The sequence below is a fragment of the Harpia harpyja genome, chromosome 6 (genome assembly GCF_026419915.1).
Source record: "Harpia harpyja isolate bHarHar1 chromosome 6, bHarHar1 primary haplotype, whole genome shotgun sequence".
Classification (NCBI taxonomy): domain Eukaryota; kingdom Metazoa; phylum Chordata; class Aves; order Accipitriformes; family Accipitridae; genus Harpia; species Harpia harpyja.
Window position 1 is genome coordinate 20,803,132 of NC_068945.1, and position 23,767 is coordinate 20,826,898.

At 47.3% G+C, this 23,767-nt stretch overlaps 2 protein-coding genes and 1 long non-coding RNA gene across 4 annotated transcripts in view; 1 reads left to right on the forward strand and 2 right to left on the reverse strand.

Annotated features, from left to right (window-relative positions):
* WEE2 (WEE2 oocyte meiosis inhibiting kinase) overlaps positions 1 to 7,897 on the reverse strand; it is a 20,605-nt gene extending 12,708 nt beyond the window's left edge. Inside the window, exons 1-2 of one of the 2 annotated variants that reach the window (XM_052788807.1) lie at positions 6,548 to 7,897; positions 1,319 to 1,690 (exon numbers count right to left, since the gene is read on the reverse strand). In XM_052788807.1, the coding sequence (XP_052644767.1) occupies positions 1,319 to 1,651 (333 nt within the window). In that variant the 5' untranslated portion in view covers positions 1,652 to 1,690; positions 6,548 to 7,897. Of the gene's footprint in view, positions 1 to 1,318; positions 1,694 to 6,547 lie in introns of both variants that reach the window. The other variant, XM_052788808.1, reaches the window with a different exon arrangement.
* Positions 5,706 to 23,622, forward strand: DENND11 (DENN domain containing 11). The gene is made up of 9 exons (XM_052788810.1): positions 5,706 to 5,993; positions 12,093 to 12,192; positions 13,274 to 13,432; positions 14,126 to 14,279; positions 14,540 to 14,678; positions 15,151 to 15,282; positions 15,472 to 15,622; positions 16,107 to 16,175; positions 17,299 to 23,622. The coding sequence occupies exons 1-9, from the start codon at positions 5,756 to 5,758 to the stop codon at positions 17,492 to 17,494; spliced, it is 1,338 nt and encodes a 445-aa protein (XP_052644770.1). The 5' UTR covers positions 5,706 to 5,755; the 3' UTR covers positions 17,495 to 23,622.
* Positions 10,895 to 18,293, reverse strand: LOC128142637 (uncharacterized). Its single transcript, XR_008235463.1, has 2 exons — positions 18,185 to 18,293; positions 10,895 to 16,414 (listed from the first exon to the last, which is right to left on the reverse strand). It is a non-coding gene; the product is annotated as an uncharacterized LOC128142637 (long non-coding RNA).
* Positions 23,623 to 23,767: the final 145 nt, after the last annotated feature.

Consider the following 23,767-nt stretch of genomic DNA (forward strand, 5'->3'; position numbering starts at 1 on the left):
ACTGAAAGCACCCTGCACTAGCAATAACCCATCAGGTCTGGAAGAGATTCTAGACCTCTCACATATTTTCAGGTGAGATTCAGGGAGATTTCTTATAAAGGGTCATTACAGGAAATTCTTGGAGTGATGCCATTTAGAGCCGCTATCCCCTGGGGAGCGGCAGGCCATTCCTCAGTAAATATGGCCACAAAGTTGGTCATAGGTGGCCATAGGATCATCCTTGTCTCCACATAATCAGGTTTCTGGAGAGGGACAGAAGTCAAACCCTAGCTCAGAAGTACTAAAAGGACTGATCTTCTGTGCACCACTTAAGCAAAGGAGCAGTCTATCAGTAGAGCAGGAATATTGAGAGAGGGCTGAAAGAGCTATATTTCATTGCAAGTCTTGAATGCTAGAAGCCAGTGCACACAACAGAAGTTACCTAGGAACAGAGAAACTAGCACCAAGTCTCCACTTGTGCTTACAGAAGACAAAAAGCAGCTGTATTATATTCTATACAAGAAGCTTCACAGAAGATAGGGGCTGGGATCATTCTCCCAAGAAACTAACTCAGTAGGTAAGTTATATTTTAGGACAGTGACATAGAGGAATACAGGCTAACCTTCCTCCACAAGCACACATTTATTTGTGACCCCTTCCACAGAGGATTGCTACCCTGAGAATAAAGTCCTGTTTTCTCCAAATTCACTGAACAGCACAAAAAGAGAATCAGCATCACCAGACAACAAGCTGATTGGAGGCCATCCAGACTTGCCAGACAAAGCATACCCCAGCCACAATGCCATTTCCACCTTTCTCTTTCAAGGGAAAACCCACTTGCATTCAAAAATGTGCTGAACAGAGCAGTCAGGGCAGCTGCCTGTCTCCAAGGTCCCCCTGGAATGGCGAGCTCCTTGAAGAGAGATGCATTTATCCCTCTGGGAGCACAGTGCACACTTCCTACAGAGATGCTACAGATGTCCACTCCCTGAAGCAGAGTGTGAGTGGCACGTGGGCAGCCAAGGCACATAGTTGCTTGGGCTTTTTTTAAGTCAGACTGACCCAATGCCAAGTAATTTGTTTTAACAACAGCTTGGAAAGAGTCAAGACACTTGCTCCCCCACACAGGTTTCTATTCACACCCACAGAATAACCCTTCTGTAAGCTAAGGAGCTGGTGGTCCAGGTTTCTAAGGGAAGAGTAGAAGGCTAACAACAGTAACATTGAAAAAATGCTTTCCCCAGGGCTAGCAACAAATCCCCTCACTACCCATGCATTGATGCCCCAGCGATGCTGCAGACCTTGTCTGCTCAGACACGGAGTTGATACATGCCATTACCTTGGGAGTGTGCGGGGTGTCACACAGCTGCAGCTTTTTCCAGGTGATGTGCAGTGGTGTCTCGGCATTACCCTGGCTCTTGCTCATGGCCGGGGAAGGCTTGAGGGTAGGACTCATCAAGGCTTTTGTCCTGCTCAGGAAAATCTCACTGAACTCTCTCTGAGGGGTTGCTGGCAGAGGACTGCTCCCTTGATACTTCTGGAACTCGCAGCTCCTGGGGGGGCTTGAGCTCAGGATGTCCTCCTCACTTACACTTCTGTCTTCACTCTCTTCACCACAACTGGAAAAATCCAGTCGCTGAACAAATTCCTCGCTGTTGTCCCAGTCATCCATTTCACCATATGAAACAGAAGAGGTATAGCTGATATTGGCCTGCTTTGTTAGGGGCAGATGGGCAGAGGGAGAGGAAGATAGCATTATTTACACAAGCACGTTAACCCTCCTCTTCCTTGCCTTATGAAAGGCATTAGTTCTACTCACCACATGCACTCCCCCACCCTGATCCCATATACAGAGAACCCTTGATCACTCATAGATGTCATTTGACAGCATTGGTTAAGGAAGACTGCCCCAGAATTAGCAAAGAGAAATCCATTCAGTTAGTGTTCATGTAACAACAAGAGAGTCTGCTTTTCACCTTGTTGGTGCAAGTCAGATAGATACAATTCAGAAGTCACTGCCTTTCCCAGTAAGCCTCCAAGGCAACTTCCCCACTCACCAGTACTTCATCCCCTGCTGCCATCACACATAGAAACAGAGCAATCAAATCCTAAAGAGCAACACCCACCAGCCCTCCCCTCATCCTTTTCTACCTCAAATTCCTCAACCAGGGAAAAAGAACCTATGCTACATACAGCCATAAAAGCAGAGGATGCCCCAAGCAGTTACCCAATAGCCTACAGACAGCCCTTCTGCTCTGGCACATTTATAACCACCCCACACAACTGGGCCATTGCTAATGGGAAACATCTGGAGCTTGGCAACACCTGTGCACAGTTGCCTGTGCCTAGGAAAGCTGGTGGCTGAGGGATTTTGCTGTGGATGTGGATTTGCTGTGCCTGCAACCAGCTTTGCAGGGAGCAAGGGCTCCATCTGAGTCATCTCCTTGCTTCTGCACGCTCTTCCCTCCTCCAGCTTCTCAGGGCCTACGGGGAGGTGATGTTTGCTGACAGCCAGTCTGCTCCATGCTAATCCCATCAGAGATACAGTCTTTGTGGGCTTTACTTGTATAAGTGATTAGGCTTGTGGTGATGGTGCCCTGTGCTTCCTTCTTTTAAGTCTGAATTTCACTTCTTGCATTTAGACGTGTGTTAGCTTGGACAAGCGTTGCAGCCTGCATGGAGAGGTTAGCAGCCTAATTTATAATGTGCTAGACTTCAGGAGAGAGTTAGGGACCATACAGCGGTCTTTGTATGGGTTCCCAGCTTGAGGTTTCAAGGGAGAGGAGGGAGAAGCTGGCTGCCTCGGTGAAGGCAGCCCCGCAGGTAGGGTTCCTCTGCAGCTCGCCGGGAGTGGGTCAATATCTCCTCTTGCTGCACCTTTCTGTAAAAACCAGGGATCTTTCTGTGCCTTTGTGAGCCTGCATTTCAAAGAGGGACCAGAGTGAGCTTTAACTAACTGGGAATGAGGTTATGGCAACTTTTTTCTTAGCATCGAGGAGACGCTAGAAGGAGACGCTAGAAGAACACGCAGAAATTGGACGTGGCAGCAGCCCAGAGGAGATGGGGGTTTGTCAGACCAATGTGTGCTTTCCCGTGCACGTGTCAAGGGGAATTCCCACCAGGAAATAAAGGGGCATGTCGATCTGAGGTCACTCAGTCCTCCTAACCTGGTCTTTGAATGAAAAGTATGGCCATATGGGTCTCTGAAGCTGCCTGTTAAGACCATGACTAGCAATTCATTTGATCCAGGCCACCTAAGCTGTATTAGGAGGACATGCCAGGAACTCAGTATTGGTTTTACTGCTGCATCTGGAGCAGAAGTTGTAGCGTTTCTTCCAGGCACAGAGCCTGTTGCTGCTGTGCAGACCCCCTTCCCCTGCAACGCAGCTGCTGTGTGTCCCTGAGCCTTACTTACCTTGAGTGAGGTCCAAAAGCCCAGGAGTGCCAGCACTGGCTGCTTTTTGCTATGAAAAGCTGTCTCTGCAGCATCTGGCCAGCTGAGATCCTATGACAGGACTACTTTAGTACTGCTGTGATCTGACTGTATTAATCAGATGTTTGGTACTTGGAGCCTTGGATAGGAATATTTTATTTTAAATCTGAAGAAATAATGCTTTTAACCCCCATAACTACATTTTGATTAATAACCCAGCAATGAAACTCCTTCAGATCACAGTCTTCAAACCCATCTGAAACACTTTTTTTTTTTTCCTCAGGGTTTATAAGCAGTATCCGTTTTTCTAAGGAGGAATGTGATATGTAATGGAGAAAAGTTGGACTTGCTCTGTAAAGAAGGCCCAACTTGTTCATCTTGCACCTTCTAACTAAAAGCCACCACATTTTCATTTCATATTTTTTCTGGAGGGTTACTCAAAGACCTGACGACAATTTTCTTAGCCCTCAGTTGGAGGGAAAATGTGTTCATTTTCCTTTGAAGGAGACTTTTTCCCCCTAAAAGGGTCATACTCTCTCCTGGCCTAGGTCTTTTAAATTTTGGTGAAATAATAAATTAGAAAATGTGGCCTTTGGTTTTTGCACATATCCAACAAGCAGTGTGCCCTCAGCAGGCTCAGATTGCTGGCCAAAGCAGTGTAAATAGCTCTGGTGCCACGAGGTCTCTTGTCCCACGAGGGCTTTTTCACCAAAAGCCGAGAGCTCGGAGGGTGATGACATTTCACCTATCTCAGAGCCAGCGCTGGCAGCCTCTGCTCCCCGTCACTGGCTGCTCTCCCCGCTGCGTCCCCTCCTTTGTGGTAGGGTGACACTGGTGCAACCACACAGCAAAGGGGACCAGGAACGGCTCTACACCACAAATAGCCCATGCGGGTCATGGAGGAATTTTTATTTGGGATTTGTTTTCCCTGCCTGGATTGCTGGGGGACAGACTGACATTAATGCCAGCACCACTGTGGGGATGAGGGAGAGGAGAGAAACGAGCTGTCACTTTAGCATCACTGACAGGCAAAAAAATATTCATCAAAATGAAGCTTGGCACTATCTATATGGTTAAAGTGAAGCATGTGGCCAAGTATTTGCAGAATCTGGCTTTTCTTTATACAGTAACAAAATATTGTGCAGGGTTTTTTTTTTCTTTACCAGTCACCTTCCACGAAAAACTCCATCTGCTAAACACCACCTACTGCAGTTTATAGCTCTGCAAAGTAAACTTGTGCATGGGCTTTGTGAAACGAAATGCCCACACGGAGCTGTCTGAAATGAAGCTCCCAGCAAAAGGACGCTAATGTTACAAAAAAAAGGAGAGAAAAACCAAAACTCACTGTTGAGGAAACTGGATGATGTGTTTCTTAATGGTGTATTGAACACTCAGAGCTGCTCAACAGCAAAAAAGTTAGACAATTAAGGCTTTTATGACAATATTTTCCCTTTAATTGTGGCCTGCTTAATTGGCTAATCCAATTAATCAGAAAGTCCTAGGGAACCGAGTTAAACCTAATGACACTTAATGACATTGGTGGTAGCGTAACGAGGATGGTAATTACACAAAAGTTGGCTGCCTGCTTGTGTCTCCATCTTTCAAACTCAAGCTGATTCTGCCTGCTCCTCTGAAAACTGTTTCACATCCTTCTACAGCACATATATATATGTATACACACACCAGTATATACTGGACCGGTATCACTGACTTTCAGATTAGTGGCTTGCAGCTTCCACCGCAGCAATTTGGGGGTGCGGGAGACCGTCCCCTTCCTCGCCCCGAGACTGCTCTGCTCAACTCCCTTGGCTCACCCAGTAGGATGGGCTCGACAGGGCTCCTCTCCCCCTTAGCGCTCCTGCTCAAAAAGGCAGCTGGTCTACACTGGGCTCACTGGCTTACAGCGGGGACAGGAGGCAGGCAGCCGGCTCTGCCCTCCGGGAGGAGATGAAGCACGGGGGGGGGGGGGGGGCGGAGTGCCTTGTCTTAGGGAGCCTCCCTTGCTCCTCCAGGAGCCGGCACCGGACAGGACAGAAGCCGGGACCCCCCCCCCCCGACCACCTACCCCCCGGGCAGCCCCAGCTGCCCTCCAGCCCGGGGCGGGCACTGCCAGAAACACCGCCCCGCCCCCGGCGGCACGCCCCGCCCCCGCCACTCGCCCCCCCCCCCCCCGCGATGGGGGCGTGGCCCTCCGCGTCCCCGCCCCCCGCGGCGTCCCCGCCCCGGAGCCGCCCCCCGCCGGCGGCCGGTGCGGCGCGGGGGGTGCGGCGCGGCACGGCTCGGCTCGGCTCGGCTCGGCTCGGCGCGGCTCGCTCGGCGCCGTGCGGGCGGGGGGCCGCGGCCATGGTGGAGCGCGCAGACGAGGCGCCGCTGCTTTTCTGGGCCGAGGGCCCCGCTGTGTCGGCGCCGCCGCCCGCGGCCGAGGCGGGCAGCGGCGGCGGCGGGCGGCGGCTCGGCGGCGGCTGGAGCGCGGCTCCGTGGGGCGGCGCGGGGCCGGCGGAGGCGGCGGGGCCGTCGCGGGCGGAGGCGGAGGAGGACCAGATCGTGGCCGTCTTCGTGGTCACCTTCGACCCCCGCACGGGTGAGGGGCGCCGGGGGCGGGCGGGGCGGGGGGTTGGGGGCCGGGGCCTGCAGTGGCCAGGCCTGGGGCTCCCGGTGCCGCTGGAGTAAGATGGATGCGGGCCGGGGCCGGGCTGCGGGTCCCGCGCGGCGCCCGCGGCTTTGCATCCCTCCTCCCGCGGGGACCGCTCTCCCCGCCGCCTCCGTGTCGCCGGACCCCCGTGGCGAGCGGCCTGCGGGAGCCGGGCTGCCCTCTGCCCCCACGGGAGACCGCTGCTTCACGGCACGGCACGGCTGCCGGTCCCCCGTGCCCCGGCCGGCCTCCCGAGGAGCGCCGGGGGGTTGCCGAAAACGGACTATAGAGGGGGGGATTGCACTTGATCTCTATCCCGCCGAGGAGAACTTGTGACGGGAGGAAGGAGAGCCGGTGACCCGGGCAGGGACGGGCGTAGCTGTACTCGGCAGCGGGACGTGGGACGGGGATCCCGGGGACGGCACCGGGGCAGCCCCTGTGCCCCGCACAGCGTCCAGGCCTCGGGCCGAGCCTCTGCCCAGCACTGCCGGGGGGGCACCAACCTGTTAGCAGCATCTCGAGAGCATCCTTTGGTCTGTGTGGCGTGGCATAGACCTGCCTGCAGCTATCGGCGATGGATGGCGGCGATGGTAGGTGTAAATCGGGCAGGCACGCAGGGCACGATCCCCAGCAGCAGCTTGGCTGCGTGTTTCTTGGTGACCTGTGCGTTTAGAGGCTGGCCTCTGGTGGGATCTCAGGGACTTCTAGCGCTTTGAAGTGGAGCGCTGCGATCCAGGAGGGCAGAGGAGAGGGGCAAGGAAATGTATTTTCTACCTTTCACTGCCATATCCATCTCCCTCGGCACTGTCAAACTTTGGTGTTGTATCACTTCTTTTACTGGCAGAGGTTGTTAATTTCAAGTCTGCAAATCAGCATTTCAGAAAACATCTTAACTTTGTTTTCTTAGTCTTGCTGCTCTAGCGGTATCCACAAAACAGGATGCTATGACACAGATAGAAAGTTAGCACCTGCCTCGCATCTGTTAACACAGGTACTGTGCTTAGCGGTCTGATGTCCCGAGACAGATTGTTGGGTCTTTCAGCTGCCTGGTGTCAACCTGGGGTGCAAAGGCAAGAGTGGGGCATAGCTGAAAGTCTTGGTAAGATCAGAAAGTTTAGGAAGTAGCTTGGGACATGGAGGAGCCAGCCCATTTGCATCCAGATCTGGGAGCGAGCTCCTCTTTCTTCTGTAGACAGACACTTTCTTAGCAAATCCATAGCAAAAGTACTAGAGGCAGGAAAGAGCTCTGTAAAGCATGGTGGCGTTCTTCAGTGGAAGGGGGAGGTAACTGATATCATGCTCGCAAAGAGGGCCCTGATAGTGAAGACTGAATCCCAGTCTTGAACTGAAAATCCCAAGGAAGTAGTGAAAAGAACGGAGCCCCAGGTGTGATAGGCTGTCAGAAATGCACACTGCCAAACAGCATGGCCACTATGTCCTGGAACACCAAAGGGCTTTCGAGAAGTTACCCGTTTCATACTGCACCAGAGAGAGGTGTCTTCAGTCTAGAGGTCAGAGGCTCTCGACTCATCAAAATCCAGAATGAGATTGGATGTCATCTTTCCAACAGGAGATGGAAAGGGGAGGTGTTTCTCCTAAGTATCCAAAACATGGAAGAGTCCGGATGACTGCAGCAACAGCAGGTTGTCTTTCAATCTAAGAGCATATGCCTTCTACGAAATGGTGAGATAGTCTTGGTTGGCAGAAAGCTGAGCTTTCTCAGGAGTTTGTCTGAACCAGCTGTTGCTTTGAATGAAGTCCAGGGAAAGTTGGAAAACAGCTCTTCTCACATCTGATGTGCAGTTAATGCTGGGTGTCATCAGCCTTGGAGTAGTCTGTCAAGTCCAGGAAGATTTAGCCTCCTGCTGCTACTCAACGTGGATGCTGAATGTAAGGAGCATGATCGGACTGTGAGGAGCACATCAACAAATGTCAGCTTCACAGGTGGAGGGCAAAGTGCCCTATGGAGGATGTGGACTTGGAAAAAAGATCTTGAAGCCACAGTGGTGTGAACTTGCTAGGGTCAGAAAAAGGATATGGGACTTCCTGGGTCAACCACATCAGATGGTGTGAAGGACTTCTGTAATGTTCATAAGGGTATCTGGTCCTTGTGTGTGACTTAAAGGACGTCATCCAGTCAGTGTCTGAGCTGGAAACCTGCTTGATCCTGCCCAGGAAAAGCACAGCAGACCTCCTTTGGTAGCTTGCTCAGGCGTGGGAAAGGCAGGATTTCTGGTGGTGGCTGGGAGGGTAGTTACGCCAAGTAGTGTTTACTCAAATACAGGCAAGCAATTGGGTGAGAGATATTTTACTGTAGAAGGATGAAGTGGTTACTACGCTAATAAAGAACCTAACAGCTTTCCTCCTAAATTTAGAAGGGCTTGAAGCAGACAATCTCGGTGTTACCTAGCAGTTGCATGTGATGAGTTCACGAAGGTAGGCTGCAGAGTTGCCAGGCCACTGTTACGGTTCTGGTGTCCCTGGGACTCTGTCAGTGCTCATGTGAGTGGCCGAACATAACAGCCAGAGGCAGCTTCTAAATCAGCAGTGTTGTCATCACCTCCAGAATGGTGAGCCTTGTGGCACTTGAGAAGGAGCTCTTTTCACCACTATTACAAAGGCGACTCTTGCACTAACGCAGAAAGTGAACTGTAGATTAAGTGCAGAATGTGGCAGCCCAGGAGCCAACTGTGCCATCTTCTCGTTGCTCCCTGCCCTTTGGGAGTCCCCTCCTTCAGGGAGTGATGAGTTGGGAATGCTCTGATGCTTCAAAAAGCGTGAGCACCAGGTCTGTGCAAACACTGCCCTTTAAAGAGCATGGTCACAAGGGGCTTTAACGAGGCTGCTGAATTTCCTAGTGTGGGTGTTCCCTTGGGCAGGTAGTAACAGAAGACCCAACACTATCTCAGGCAGGTAGTAACAGAAGACCCAACACTATCTCGAGCAGCAATGGGCATACATCTGGTGGGTGTGACTTACTTGGCATTAGGTTAGAGCACATGTGCTTTCCGAGCCTCATACTTGTCTTGGGTAAAGCAAGTGAAAATACAACAATAAACTTTGCTTTGGGAGGGATATAAAGAAAGATGAAGCAAAGTCCATGGCCACATCGACTGTCAGATCAGAATAGTTGAAAAGAGGCTGAACCTTCTTAGCCCTTTTTCTGTGATGGAGATGATAGTCAACCTTGTGGAGGTCCCACACAGTCTGTTGGTTTAAAGAGTGATGTGAGTAATGGAGGGAGACAAGGAGGGAAGGGAGGGAAGTAATCCGTTTTGCACCAGTGAACATGCAAATACTCTGGTTTTGTGTCCCACATTTCTTCCATGCAGGAAACGGAGCCAGTGTGACAGCTAGGTCACACTTCATGCTTCTTGTGTCCTGGCACAACATGGTAGCATTGCACAGGTGGGGACCTTAAAGATCTTGGGGAAACACCTAATGGTGAGGAGGGCCAGGCGATGACCACCAAATGCTAGTGCCATCATCACTTCTGTAAGGATGTGAAAATCCAGGGGAGAGATAATAGAAGAGAAAGAGGAAGAACATCCTTAATTGCACACCAGAAACTGAGAGTGCTGGTTCTGACCTGGCCTGGAGCTGGGAGGTAGCTCCCAAGAGATCTCCGGATCTGCAGATTTGACTCTCAGCAAAACCACTCGCCCGCTCTCTAACACTGGGTGACTCTTACTTGGAAAGTTTCCTGTGTGCACGAGAGCTCCTTTCTGCGCGGGGAAGGGCAATGCTTCCTGTTTTTCTACAACATTGCTCCCTCCTCCCTCCTCCAGTTTCTTGGGCAGGCTGGCAGTCGCTATCACGTCTGGGTGAAGTCTCTCCTTTGTTTGCTCTACTGTTTCGCCAGACTGACTTTCTTAATTTTTTTTATATCTCCGCGTTTGTTCTCAGACTGCCACGTCGCCTGTACGTTCATAGAGCAAGGTGGCGTGAGGAACGGCCAGGAGCGCAGGTGTGGGTTGCTTGTGACAGATCCCAGGAAAAAAAATAGCTGCGTGATATGCAAGTTTGCTTTGTGGTTACGTGTAGGGTAAGAATCTGTTTCAAGGCGTCTTTTCCTTCCTTACTGCTGCAGAACAGACATTGTTTGGGCCATGTCCTTTCAACACCTTTAGTGGATATTATACCTGATAGTAGTGTTTGTGACTAAACTGAACAAATTCAAACAGTTTCCTTTGCTCGATGGTGCTCTTGCATATTGATCTATTAATCTCTAGGTAATGACCAATAAGCGATTCTCTGTGATGCAAGACTTAAAAGCAGATCTGGCCTTAACCACAATTTTGTGGTTAAGAGGCAACAGTCTTAAGAGTTGACTTCCTCGCTCTTTCAAGGAAGGGTCTTGTGCCTTTAAAAAGAAAACCAAACACACACACAAAAAACCCCAAACAACAAAAGCCAACTTCTATATATAATATGCAAAACCTACAGGGGACCGCGCAGGCTGACATGATGACACTGGCTTTCTCTGCCAGCCTTTCACACGCCTCGGAGGCGAAGATGCTTTACAGCAGAGCTCTGTGGTTTCGCGTGTGATTGCACAGAGCTGTGCTGGGGGTCACGAGGCTGCTGCTGCTCCCCAGCCAGGCCGGCTCTGCGGGAGAGGTCTACTTGTAGACTAGAAGTGGTTAGTTGGATGCAAAACTTCTACTGCCATGCTTAATGCTGCTGTTTTTCTGAAGTCTTTGCCAGGCAGGGTTGGGGGAGGTCTGCTGAACGCAGTAGCAATGTGAGAAGAAAAATAGCCTATTTAAATGTCAGTAGCTAAGCCCAATTCCTGTGCGAGAGTGCATGCATATACTTGTGCAGTATGAGTAATAACACAAAAGACAGGCTTCAGAAATGAGGCTTATATTTAAATACATCTTAAAGTCTCAGCTGAGTGTAAGGCCCTTCCAAATGTACACTGGCCGTGCAAGCACAGCTGGGATGCTTACCCCAAAGGGCAGGGGAAGGACTGTACCAGTAGAAAGCATCTTCGTGCTGCACCTGCCATTGCATTATACTGAAGAATGTTTGTTTGGTTTGTTGCTAAAAAGAAGTCGCATTACTTCAAATGCTGTTGCTATGGGCAGGCTGACAGAGAACAGAAACTCAGTGGGTAAACCTGGAGCACCCCTCGGTGCAGTGAGAGCATCCAGATGAGTGGGTTAGGGTCTGAAGTGCTGGCATGGGAAAGCATAAGAAGTCCTCCTTTTTTGTCCACGGTAAACTTGCCAGCAGCAGAGCGGGATTTTATTGGCTTTAGGGGCTTTTTGTGACTTCTCTGACATCATCTGTTCCAGGATCAGGCTCCTCAGGTGGCCTTTTCCACTGAACAACTGCATGCTTTATGGCTGGGTTGGCAGGTGACAGATGTTTGCTAATCTTGATCTAGCTTGTAATTTTTGTGCTTTTTTGTTTGGTTATTCTAGCATGCACAAACATGTTGCAGTACTTTGATCACCTCAGCCTCCATATAAACCTTCAGCTAACTCCTCCTATCCTAAACAAAATACGAGGATTCCAGGGAAGTAGTGATGACTGGGGTGCTGGCTTAGGGGTTTCTCTTTGACCAGCCCTGCCGAGCCCTGCCAAAGGACAATATTGATGGTGGTATGAGCTATTGCAGAAACTCATCCTAAAGAGCAGCAGTCTATACTTTGGGTTCTTTCTATATTGGGTACTCGTGTAGACGGCCTGAGTAGAACAGCGTTAATACCATAGCTTATCCACTGTCAGGTAAAATTGTAGCTGCTACATGATTCAGCTTATAAAGGATAAACCCACAAAATAGCACTAGCCTCAGAAACGGCTCCAGAAGTCCTGCAATATCAGGGTGTTGTGCTGCAACAAGTAACTTTTGCAAGAGATGTGGAGTATAGTATGTCAGCTACTGTCTGTGACAATTTAGGGGTTCAGGAGTTGCGTTAGTGCACTGTTACTGGCATCCCAGTGATGTAAAAGCAACAACTTGCTGTTGCTAGTGTTTGCGCTTTAGAAATGAGTACTGTGTTCAAGTTTACCCAATAAAATAAATTTGCTTCTCTGCAGGCAACATGGTGGAGTGGTGTTTACCCCAAGATATTGATTTAGAAGGTGTGGAATTCAAATCCATGGCAAGTGGGTCCCACAAAATCCAGTCAGATTTCATGTGAGTATGTCTGAGCTATATTACTTCTTTCTCTAAGCTGTAAACCTACACCACCGTCCCTTAACTCAGAACATGCAAGAAAAATACCATCTATGAATTTGAGTTCCTGCATAAACGTGCTGCTAAACTTTATCTAGCTGAGCCAAAGATACTCTTCAGTTACTCTCAACATCATATCAAGTACCAGCTAGCTGTGGGTCTCTGCTGCATGACAGCTTTGGCTGTGGAGGCCAGCTGGTGAATGGGGCAGGCCAGCTTCTTGGTGTGCAAATTTTAATGCGTATCGGGCAAATCATACCGCAGTGACGCTACTGGGACTGTCAGCAGAGGCCTAGGGTGAAGGGGAAAGAATGGCAGAACTGAAACGGGAAGGATTTTGCAGGAACTGGACTTAGAAAAAGGTTCTTAATTCTGCAAGTGCTTTTGGATCCTTTAAATGTTGTGATAAACAGTCCTTGCTCACTTTCTTCTTTGCTAGCTCCTTCCTTCAGTGGAAAGACATAAGCTAGGAATTTTCTGCGTTCCCATCCTTTTACTAACCCAGTGTTGCAATGCAGCAATGTTTTGCAATGAATTGCAGTGTCACAATTCCTTTTGGTCAGGAATAACAGTTACTTTCTCAAAGGCACATGACTTGAACCCTTTTACTCAGCTAGAGTATGCTTCGACATGCTGGCACCCAAAATATGACTAGGTAGCTAGACTGTACTCAGAACTTCATGCACTGCAGGCTTTTCTTCCTTGGAAGAAGGGCACTGTGTTGGCTGGGTCCTGCATCCTCTGTTGGTCTTTCTTCCAAGTTCTTTCCTTTCTTGCATTCCAGTGACGTGGCTGGTAGGGGCTTTAGTGGGAACTCCTGGGAACTCTTGCTTTAAATGTCCTGTCTTGTTCCTGAGAAGACTAGGACACGCAAGGCCTGTCCTCAGCCCTTCAGATAGCAGGGTGGGATTTCAGGGGGTTCCTTAAAGAAGGAACTGTGTTCCCTAATCACTATTTTTTTGTGGTCAGTTACCTTTCTTTCTTTCTTCCTTCCTTTTTGCTCTTTTTAACACTAACCCTTCTGTCAAATATTTGTCTCCAGTTATTTCCGGAAGGGGCTCTGTTTTGGCCTGGCCTGCTTTGCCAACATGCCTGTGGAGAGTGAGTTAGAGCGTGGTGCCCGCATGAAGTCCGTGGGGATTCTCTCCCCTTCCTACACCCTGCTGTATAGGTACATGCACTTCCTGGAGAACCAGGTCAGGTAAGTTCCCTTGGGAATGGGACTGGCCACTCCCTGCCTAGGAGAGGTAAAGTTGCCTTGATGGAGAGCGGTTTTAGGCGTGAGTGAGAATTTGGCTACAACACTGAGCTACGACTTCCTTGAATAACTACTTCTCCAGAAAGAGTTACAGGTTCACAACGGGAAGGAGACAAGGAACTGATAGCAGCACTCTGTTCATCGCTAACAGGCTAGTCAAATGCTATCCAAATCCTACTTATTTTGTGTGGACCTAAGTGTCAAAGGGGCAGTTGAGAGGACAAGAAGTTCTCCTTTTCTCCTTCTGAAAACCATTTTACTAAGGGCTCAAAAAAGGCTTCTAAACCTATGATGGTGATCCTGGCTAGGTGTGTGCTTTAGCTGTGTTGAGTGGACTTGGCAGGGAAAATGGTGATGGTAGAATGGAAAGCTGTTCCTACCTGAGCATATTTTAAAAGAGGATCAGTACTATGGATACATCAGCTTGCTGTCTGCTTCAGTCCTGCCCGTGTTCTCTGGCTGCACTGAAAGCTGGTGTTACTCCTGACGCTTCAGCTGCGCTCCTGGATAAGTCTGTGCAACTGAGGCACCCAGGGCTCCTTTGCTAGCTGGGAAAGCAGATGTTGGCTGGGGGCAAGGCACTTAATAAGTAGAGTCTGGAGACACTGCAGATCTCTTTTTTCCTTTCTTTTCCAGACACCAGCTGGAGATGCCAGGGCACTACTCTCATCTAGAGGCATTCTATGATGACAAGAAAGGAGTTCTCCCTGATAGCAAGGGCACTGCCACCTCTCAGCAACCTGTCCACTGGCTGCCATCCATCCACAGATACATGTACCCAGAGATGAAGGTGAGGCAGGTGCTCTGAAGCTTGCAGGAGCGGGCAGCGTGGTGCTGCTCCTTGGTGGTGTCTCATACTTCTTTATATAAGCAGTCACTCCAGCGCTTTGTAGGCTGCTTTAGATAAGATTTTGTTACTTGGACTGTTACAAGCTGCAGTTCCCTGTCATTGCCGTGTGCTGGTCTTGCTCCCACATTTAGACTTAGCATCTGTGCATGTGTCCCTGCTTCACCTCTGAGCTTTTTAATTCCCTTTCCCTCCACCTGCAGATCACACACCCTGCTGGCTGTATGTCTCAGTTCATCAAATTCTTCGGTGAGCAGATCCTTGTCCTCTGGAAGTTTGCCCTGCTGCGCAAGCGCATATTGATATTTTCACCGCCCCCAGTTGGAGTTGTCTGCTATAGAGGTATGTTTCCAGGGACACCGCAGTGCTCTGATCTAGTAGGCTGAAGCACTGCAGAAATGCCTGTGGGTACTGAGGGGGGATAGACGTCATGCAGGTCTTCAAAATCCACTGCAACCATTCCTTGAGAAGATACTGTTCAGCCTGCATTTACCCATTTCCTACAAAATGCTTTTCTTCAGGCCTTTTGGGTAAGGACATACCTGGCATTGTCAAACACAGTTCCTGTCAGCACAGGACAACAGGAGTGCTGAATGAATTTGTGGCGTCTAGAACATGGGATTCCTATGGGAGAACCGATTATTTCCTATCCAAAACAGGATGTCCCCACTTGAGAAGTTCTGGTGTTCAGGGACATTTCACAGCTCTAACCGTTGTTTTCATAGAAGTGTGTGGGAGAACTGGGTAAGTGGGGCTCAGAATGTCCTTGAGGGTATACTGAAAGCATCTCAGGATGTACTTCTCTTGTCCGCAGTGTATTGCTGCTGTTGCCTTGCCAATGTTTCTCTCCCTGGTCTTGGAGGAACTGTCCCAGAGTCCAAACCATTCTTCTATGTGAATGTGGCAGACATAGAAATGCTGGAGACAGAAGTATCATATGTGGCCTGTAAGTATGATGGATTAGGCGTGACGTTTTTAACTTCAGGCTGCAAAATGTCTTGAGACACACACCAGACTGTGGAATAAAACTGATGAGAAATAGGACGTGCATGGAATGACTACGAAAGCAGGAGAGAACAGTTGTTCTGTTGGGACAGCAACATGCTGCTCTGAAAATCTTCTCTGATTTTGGCAGGTACAACAGAAAAGATCTTTGAGGAGAAACGGGATCTCTATGATGTGTATGTGGACAACCAGAATGTGAAGACGCACCATGAGCATCTGCAACCACTCCTGAAAATTAACAATGCTGACAAGGAGAAGTACCGACGGCTCAATGACCAGAGGTAATAATGGACATCTGGGTGGTCCTGGTCCCGATAGGACAGCAGTGTGATGTGGGATAAAGAGGACACTGCTCCTTTGTACTTTCCTTCTTGTCTTAGAATTGTCAACGTTTCCCACTGCTTCAGCTCATCTCTTTGAGATTCTGGTTCCACTGTAGCTGACTGGTGTGAGAGCTGCTGGGCACTCTGCACACATACAATCACTCTGCCAGTGAGCTGATGGAGCAGATGGAAGGCAGGAAGAAAAGCAGAGGTTGTGACTCACCATTGGTTCACCACTGATCAGTAGCAGAACTGAAAACAGCCTGCTTTCTAGCCCAGTGCCATATAAAGACTACCCTGTTGCCTCAGATATCGAGGCAAGTGTTAGTCTGATTGGTCTCCAAGAAATGGATGTGAAGTTTTTAGTTGTAATCCTTGTCTTCTCATAATGCTTTGAGGTTCACTGTAGGTATGTTCAATTAATCTGTCTCCCTTCTCTCAGGCAGATGTTAATGTATTCTCAAGAAGTTGGCGAGGATTGTAGCTCCTGTGAAGAGGACCTTTTCATCTTGTGAGTGGCTACCTCTAACGCTTAGTTGGTCACTGTTAGGTTTAGGGAGCCTCTTTCACTGATTCCACGTTGCACTGGTCTGGCATATTATGAAACATCATGGTTAACGTAATTGCGTAGTCGGCTCTCTTTCTCTAGGGATCCAAGAACCAAACTGGCTCTTCCTCTTCAGATCATCTTCTTTTCAATTTGAGAAGCCAAATGCAGCCATGCTAGTCTCCACTGTGGTCTCTTAAGTGCTGGGAGGGAGAAGGGAATTTTAAAAACACAATTAGAAATGCAAGAATCCCCTCCCATTTTTGAAAACATAAGCACTACAGGACTTATCATGCCAGAACATTTGGCTCAGGAAAGGACAATGTCCAGGGGAAACAGGCACTGTACCATGGTGGGGGAGGTACAGTGTGGAGATAAGACCTGCATGTGAAAGATTGGCCCATTGATGTGGCTGGCTTTGTGCTTGGCAAACAGAGGAACCAGGTGTAGAGTATGAGGTATGGAATTAGATGAAAACTACACCTCTACCACCTCTGAAGTCCTCCACTGCCTGTTGCTACTGTTCACAGTCTGCAGCAGGTGAGGAGTAATGGGATGAAACTGTGTGAAGGGTTGTTGGGGCAGAGCCCTGATCGCTGAGCTGCACACATGTAGTCAGAGTTCTTTCTGAACAGCCTTGCATGTTCCTAGGAAAGCACTAGGTAAGAAGTAGCTCCCACTGCTATGTTCTGCACCAGTAATGGAGAATTTATTTACCCAGTGGCTTACTAGATGGATGACAATGCTGTTTTCTTCTTTGCGTTATGGGACCTATAGGTCTGATATACCCACTTGGTTGCCACAAAGTACACATTAGCTGATAACGTGGCTTGCTTCTGAAGAGTGACATGCCTACCATAAATCAGCCAGACAGAAGCACCGCTGTAAATTAAAAGTTACTGCTTTATCTTTGTTTATTGTGGGTTATCCATAGCATGGATGGAAAACTACTACAACATCACCTAAGAAGGTGGGTTCTATGATTAAAGGGGGTTAAATGCAGTTCTGGAGCTCTGCTGCCTGTTTAGTAAATATGCTATCTTTTTGGGGCTCCAATGCCATCATCTTAGCTGACTTTATCCTATAGGTTTTTCATGGAGCAGAACAACCGCATATTTCAGACGCTGATGGAGGTGTCAGCCAGCCAGGACAAGACACTGACAGCTGACCACGCACGAGGCATGGGCCTGGACCCCCAAGGGGATCGAAGTTTCCTTATGGACCTACTGGAAGTGTATGGCATTGATGTTATGCTAGTCATTGACAACCCCTGCTGCACTTAAACCAAGGGCAAGAGAGATGGGGAGCAAAGATCACTTTTTAAAGACTACCAGACATTGCTTAGGAGGATCACTGGAACTCACCACAGCCACTGGACAGATCTCATTTTATTTAATAACTTTATATGGAGAGTATTTATAATTTTAAAACAAAATGTGATTTTATTTTCTCCCCCTCATCTTCCCAATGAGTACCTGCTCCAGGTTTGGGGTTTTTTGTTTGGTTTTGTCTCCCTTTCTCTTTCATTTGTGTTTTTTTTGTCTTGTTTAGATAGGACCAGTGGCACCTTTGCACCAATCCTCACTGTTGCCAGTGATAGCTAGGTTTTGGCCTAGCCTGGATACCTGAGGGCTGAAGACTTCAGGAAAGCACTTTGTCTGATGGGGACCAATGTGAAATGCTGTAGCTGAGCTCTCAAGACTTGACTGGAAAAACCCTCCTATTATCCCCTCTTCCACTTGGGGACTGAAGAGAGCTTCAGCACAGGCTGTTAGTGGCCCAGTCTCATAAAACATCTGTCCTACCATGTTTATTGGTGGGGACAGTTAAACCAATGATAAAAAACCAGGACTCCTTTAAACACCCCTCACCCAATTTTAGCAGCTGAGTTGGAATAAAGCCACCTTCCCTCATCAATGGCAGAAACAAGTTTGGGATAAGGGGGTGCTACAGAATCTTATTACTTTGCTTACCAGAGCAGCACGGTTTCACTTCCAGCATTTGAGGTGGCATAAACTGGCAAAGACTACCTATCTCATAGCTGGAGAAGAGCACCATCTCTACTTAATCTCTCCTACCACTTCCTCTGGCTTTCAGTTGCATCACACCTGCTGCTTTGGTTTAAAAAAAATCTTCAAACCAGCAAGATGGTCTCCCATTTAACAGGGACCAACATCACTGAGCCACCTTGCAGTCACCATGTTCTCCAGCCTCAGCTCAGATGGTGCTGGACCAGATTGGGTTGAATAAGTATGCTTTAACTAATGTCACTAGCCCTTCCTTTGTAGCAGATGGTACTTGTCACTCCTTTGCTTTAACAATGTCTGCTGATCCTCCTTTTGTCACGCAGCCTTCAGCATTGTCTGCTGCTGTCCTTGGCTTTCAGTGTGAGACATAGAGCAGTATGGGACCTTCTGGTTGGAACGACTTCGCAGTTTGCAGGAGGTTCCCTTGGAGTTTGGTGTTCTTAACTGGCACAGCTGCTAGAAGCAATGTCTAACAGCAAGCCTTTTTTTCCTGGTCAGAGAAGCTGTAGAACCAGATGAACAGTGTCTTATTCTTGTGCTGTGGAAAGAACAGGATTCAGTTTATGCAGGACCAGTGGCTACCTCCAGGAAGGCTAGCCCAGTAAAGAGTAATCCGTTCACCATGCGAAATCAAAGACTGGTACTGTAGGTTCTAGGTGTGACTGCTTTGCCCAAAATCCTTCAGCCAGTAGTAGCATCAGCTTTAAGCTAACTGTTCTTCCTGAACTGTGGCTATAGCTAATTAGCTGCTGCTTCTACCGTAATAGACTTTAGCACCCTTGGAGCCTTTCTGCAGTTTGTAGAAATGCAAACTGTAGCTGATGTATCCATTTATCCTAGCATTTTATAGGATGAGGCAGAGCCTGAACCACCAAAGTCTCACCCACTAATTCTTTTTAAAACGGGTGATGCAAATGTGCTCCAAGTAGATCCTCTGTGGATTGTCTCCATCTGGAAGGAAGCAAGCTGGCATGTCCTGTTTTTCCTTGAAGGCTATCTGCAGCAAAGGGGTAGTTTTGCTTGCTGTGGATTCAGAGGTTTTAGTGAGGTGTGGGGATAAGGGGCCTCACAAGGCTTATTGCACAGTTCATTGGTACAGGCTTCAGCATATTATGTTCCTGTGATCTGCCTCTCTCTGAGCAGCCACTCCCCTGCCTGCTTTTTCAGGGCTTTGGATGTTTTTGTACAGGAGAAAACATGCTGCTGCTTGTATTACCAGTTGCTCACGACTGTAATGTAATCATCCTTAGAAGGCTGGGGAAAAAAATGGGGAAAGAGGAAAAAACAGAGCTGAATATCATTTAATGGAAAGAAAAGGCTTTCCTTAAGAAAACGCTTTGTTTTTAAATTGACACCTCTAGTATAAAAGTGACCCACAATCTCCATGTTTTTTTCTAACTTCCACTTTAGTTTTAACATGCTGTCTGCAGTGAAGATCCCTGAGGAGGTATAGCTGGCATTGTATTGCTGTCACTTACTTAACTTCCTTCAGATATAAAAAAAGGAACTAAAATTAGTCTCTAGCAATTCTTCCTCTCACTTTCTTGAAGGTTTGCTACACAGTTTAGCTGTGGTCAGCTGTTAATGGCTTTCTGTTCTCATTGATGTCAGTACTTCTTTTGCTGAACTAAATAGAAACAAACCTTTGTCACTGAAATTTTACAGCCTCTGCAGTCAGAGGCTTTCTAACACCCTGCATTAGAGCACTATGTTCACAAGCTGTCAGGACATCAGGTCTACTAGACAGCACTGCTAGAGCCCACCGAGTAGAACCTCCTGAAATTACTATTTGACATTTATTAAACCTCTGCTTTCCAGAAACTAGGGCTTCAGTTGCTAGCAGTAGTGTGGGTGCAGAAGCATCAAAGCAAGCAGATTACTGTGAAAGCAGCATCCCTGCTACATCCCAGCTGGATGGGTACAGCCTATTTTGCTCTTCCTTGTAATTTTGCTTCTCTACAGCCTTTCTTGGCAGGTGACTGCTACAGAAGACAGAAAACAGAACAAAAAGACTTCTCTAGCCTAACCCTTCCTTGTTTGATTTGCTGCAAAAGAATTTTCCACCTGTACTCCCCTTTTCTAATAGACATTGCTTTCATTGTTGTCACATGTGGAAAATCCTTGATAAATGGGTACATAATATAAACAAATGGCTACAGCTTGGGCCATGAGGGCTTGTTCAGTAGGCTGTTTTTGTTTGGAACCAACTTCACTGAATCTTATCTTTCCAGGAGATAACTGTTTTACCTTGAATTATGTTAAGTGCATACATTTAAAATCCCCTCCTTGGCACTTAATAGTTGCTTTTTTGAATACTAGCAGTGGGATGGGAGACAGTTACTTGGTGTATTTTGAATTAGGGAGGAAAGTGTGGCATAAGGTAGGATATTGCCAATTACTGCAAAAATCCTCTTCTCCATTTTAAGTACTTTGCCTTTACAGTGGTGCCTTTCATTTCTTTGGTGTGATGTCTCTGGTCAGTTGCTTGTGATCAGAGCCCAGGTTGAATGATGGTTACAGTAACCATGCATATATCCCATGCCCTAGTAGACACAGTCTGCTATGTTCCTCTCTAACACTCAAGTCATAGCACAGCCATTGCAGGTGCCCAGCTGGTACTTGCTTGAGTTTCAACAGTAGAGCAAGAGCTTCATAATTGCATCTTAACTCAAGTTGCACTAGAAATGTATAATCAAGTAATGTATTATTATTACTTGTACTATCTGGATTGGAGGGTAAACCCTGAGAGAGAAATAAAAGCTAGGTTTTCAATCTGAACAAGGGATACCATGCCAGACACTTAAATCATGCAAAAGTCTTCTCACTGCAAGGTTAGGCCAAGCTGCATAGAGCCAAGTACAGCTAAAAACTATAATGGATACTAGGAGAAAGGCATTTTACTGAATTAAAGAGTTCAGATTTGTCTTGGAGACATGCTAATACCTTATTTTCTAGCATATATTAAGTAGTTACTCCAATGTAAGAGCTAATGGTCATGTCTGTCACAGGAGATGAGCTTGCCTATCCAGCATCCTTAAGGGCAGAAGAAAGTTCCATCACCTTTTCAAGGCAAAGTAGCTTACTGTACAGCTTACTCTGTAAAGCAGTACTATTGTAATACTTCTTCCATTTTAAGAACTGCCAAAGTTAATGGGCAAAAAGCTAGGAGTAGCTGTGGCCCTCTTGGTGACAGACTAGGCAAGGGACAGGCATGCTTTGCTCTGGGAAGGGGAAATGCAAGAGCACTCTGTCCTAATGCAAAAGTCTAGGTACAAAGCATGCATACTAACCCAAATTCTCTCATCATAGCTATTATTTCTGTTAGTTGCTGTCTCCTTTCTGCCCCCCCAAAGCTAGTGGTCTAGTGATTATGTCTTTTGCGAGGGACTGGAATGTACTGACTTAACAGAATGGTATGTCTGTCTAAAACAGGGTACTAGATGCCTATGAACCAGCATTTCAGGTCCTGGTTAATGCAACATGCCATTCAAATGGGAATGTTTAATCATGGTTAAAATAAATGGGTGCCTTGGGCTGGTCCATCATTAGGTTGCTATCCTTCCTTTTTATTTATGTTACAGTATTTTAAGCCTTTCTAGAATGGACTGTAAGTTGAAGCTAGGATAAGTGTTTTCATGAGTGGGACCTAGGTTTCTACTCCTGCTTCCTGTCTTGGAGTTCATACAAAGAAAGTTGTTTATCTTGCTGCCAGACAGAAACATGAGAACTGAGTCCTTTCCTCAACATTGTAGACAGCAGGTTCAGCCCCTGCTTCTTTTATGTAATGTTTTCCTCACACCTCCCCTCTGAATGTTGCAATTCAGAGGTCTAGAACTGCCCCATACTGGAAGACCTCTGAACTGTAGAGGAAGGGGAAAAAATGACTTGAATGGTATTTATACGAGCTACTCAACTTATGCTGATATGAATATTTAAATATCAGCCTGTGTCTCAGATGATACTTGGTAGTTTAACACCAGGACAGCATCAACAATACCAATTCTGAAGGGAGCTCTTGGTTACCCTCAAGCAAGGAATCATACTGCAATGGGAGCCATGCATCTCATACTATGGAAGAGAATTAGTCGTTTTCCCTGTAAACTGGTACAGGTGAACCAGGAGCTAGTTCTTACCATCTCACCCCTTGCAGCAGGCTGGTTGTAGTTCTAACAGCTCTGATGTTGTTTGCATCTTGCAGATGTGTGGTTGCTCCCATAGGCCTGTGGCTGTGTAGAAAAACTGCTTACTAAAACATGGGTATTTTTTAATACAATTAAAGCTTACCTTTTTGAAATGGCTGCTGCCTTGTCTTTCCTGCCACTTGAGAAAAAAACATTGCTGATTTTATTACAGAAGCATCAGCTTGAGGAGAAACTCAGTTGGTGAGAACTGCCCCTGACTCTGAATGAGCCAGTGGCTGCAAAGCAACGTTCAGGGTGTCTCTGTGGCAAGCAAAAAGAGCAGAGCACAGCCAACATGGTCCTTGGAGAGTGACCCAGGGGTCCACTGGGCACTCCTAATTGCTGCAGATCAAAAGAAAGACAGCACAACACAGGCCCTATCACCAGCATTAACTATTAAAAAGAACTAGCAGGCTTCTACTCCCCTAGAGCTTAGTCAAGAAAGGGATGGGTGCTTGCCCCAATAGCTTAGGTAATTAGTTTCTCCACAGTACAGTCAAGGGAAGGACCGCGTTCAGTTTGGTTCCAGCATCATGCAGAAAACCAACCCTACTTCCCCCTTCAAAGCGTTTTTCCTTTAGCAAGTCTCCAGCAGAGGATGCTGTTGCACCAGCATGCAGCCAGGATGCAGTCTTCAACAAAGCGGCTGGAAGTCAATTCACTAATGTCCTTATTTTGATTACAGCAAAGAATCAACAGATGAACTTAGACTAGATCACATACAAACAACAATCGCATCAGAAAAATACGGATCAATTTTTTTCTTCCAGTAAGCAAGGCAGATTCATGTCAACTTGTAAGTTACAATAAGAAGGGCAACACATAACCTTGCCTAAATCAGTAATATTTCCTTTCAGCAATTAAAGCAAAGCTATAAACAAAAGCTCAGAAAAGCAACAAAACTAATTACGGTGCTGAGGCTCAAGGGGATGTAGGTTGCATAAGGAGTGGTAAGCACTGTTTACATTAGAGAAGAGCAACCAGACACAATGAATAATAAAAGTTATTTGGATGCCCTTATTTGTGTTATACTACTACAGGAATAAAAGGAATACTTACGAAAAAAAGACTCATTTGGCTTGTTAAAAGAGTCTTTCGACATGTACTTCATACAGCTTTGGGTCAATGATGACATTTTCCAATTTGCTTCTCTGTAATACACCTAAACTTGATCAAAGGAATATATTTCTACTATATTATTAACTGGAACTCTGTGCTGTTGGATCTGGCAAGATGAAAAAAAAAAACCCACCATAAATATCTTACCCAGATACATACAGGGAATTTTTAAAGTTCCTCTGAAGCTTTGTATCACCTATCTCCAATTTATTTTGTGACAGAGTAGATA

What these genes read in the sequence shown, in the direction of transcription:
- DENND11 (XM_052788810.1), top strand. Translation starts at nt 5,756, where the DNA reads ATGGTGGAGCGCGCAGACGAGGCGCCGCTGCTTTTCTGGGCCGAGGGC. An exon ending in TGGAGTTGTCTGCTATAGAG is followed by an intron (nt 14,679 to 15,150) that starts GTATGTTTCCAG and finishes TCTTGTCCGCAG; the next exon opens with TGTATTGCTGCTGTTGCCTT. An exon ending in GAAGAGGACCTTTTCATCTT is followed by an intron (nt 16,176 to 17,298) that starts GTGAGTGGCTAC and finishes TTTATCCTATAG; the next exon opens with GTTTTTCATGGAGCAGAACA.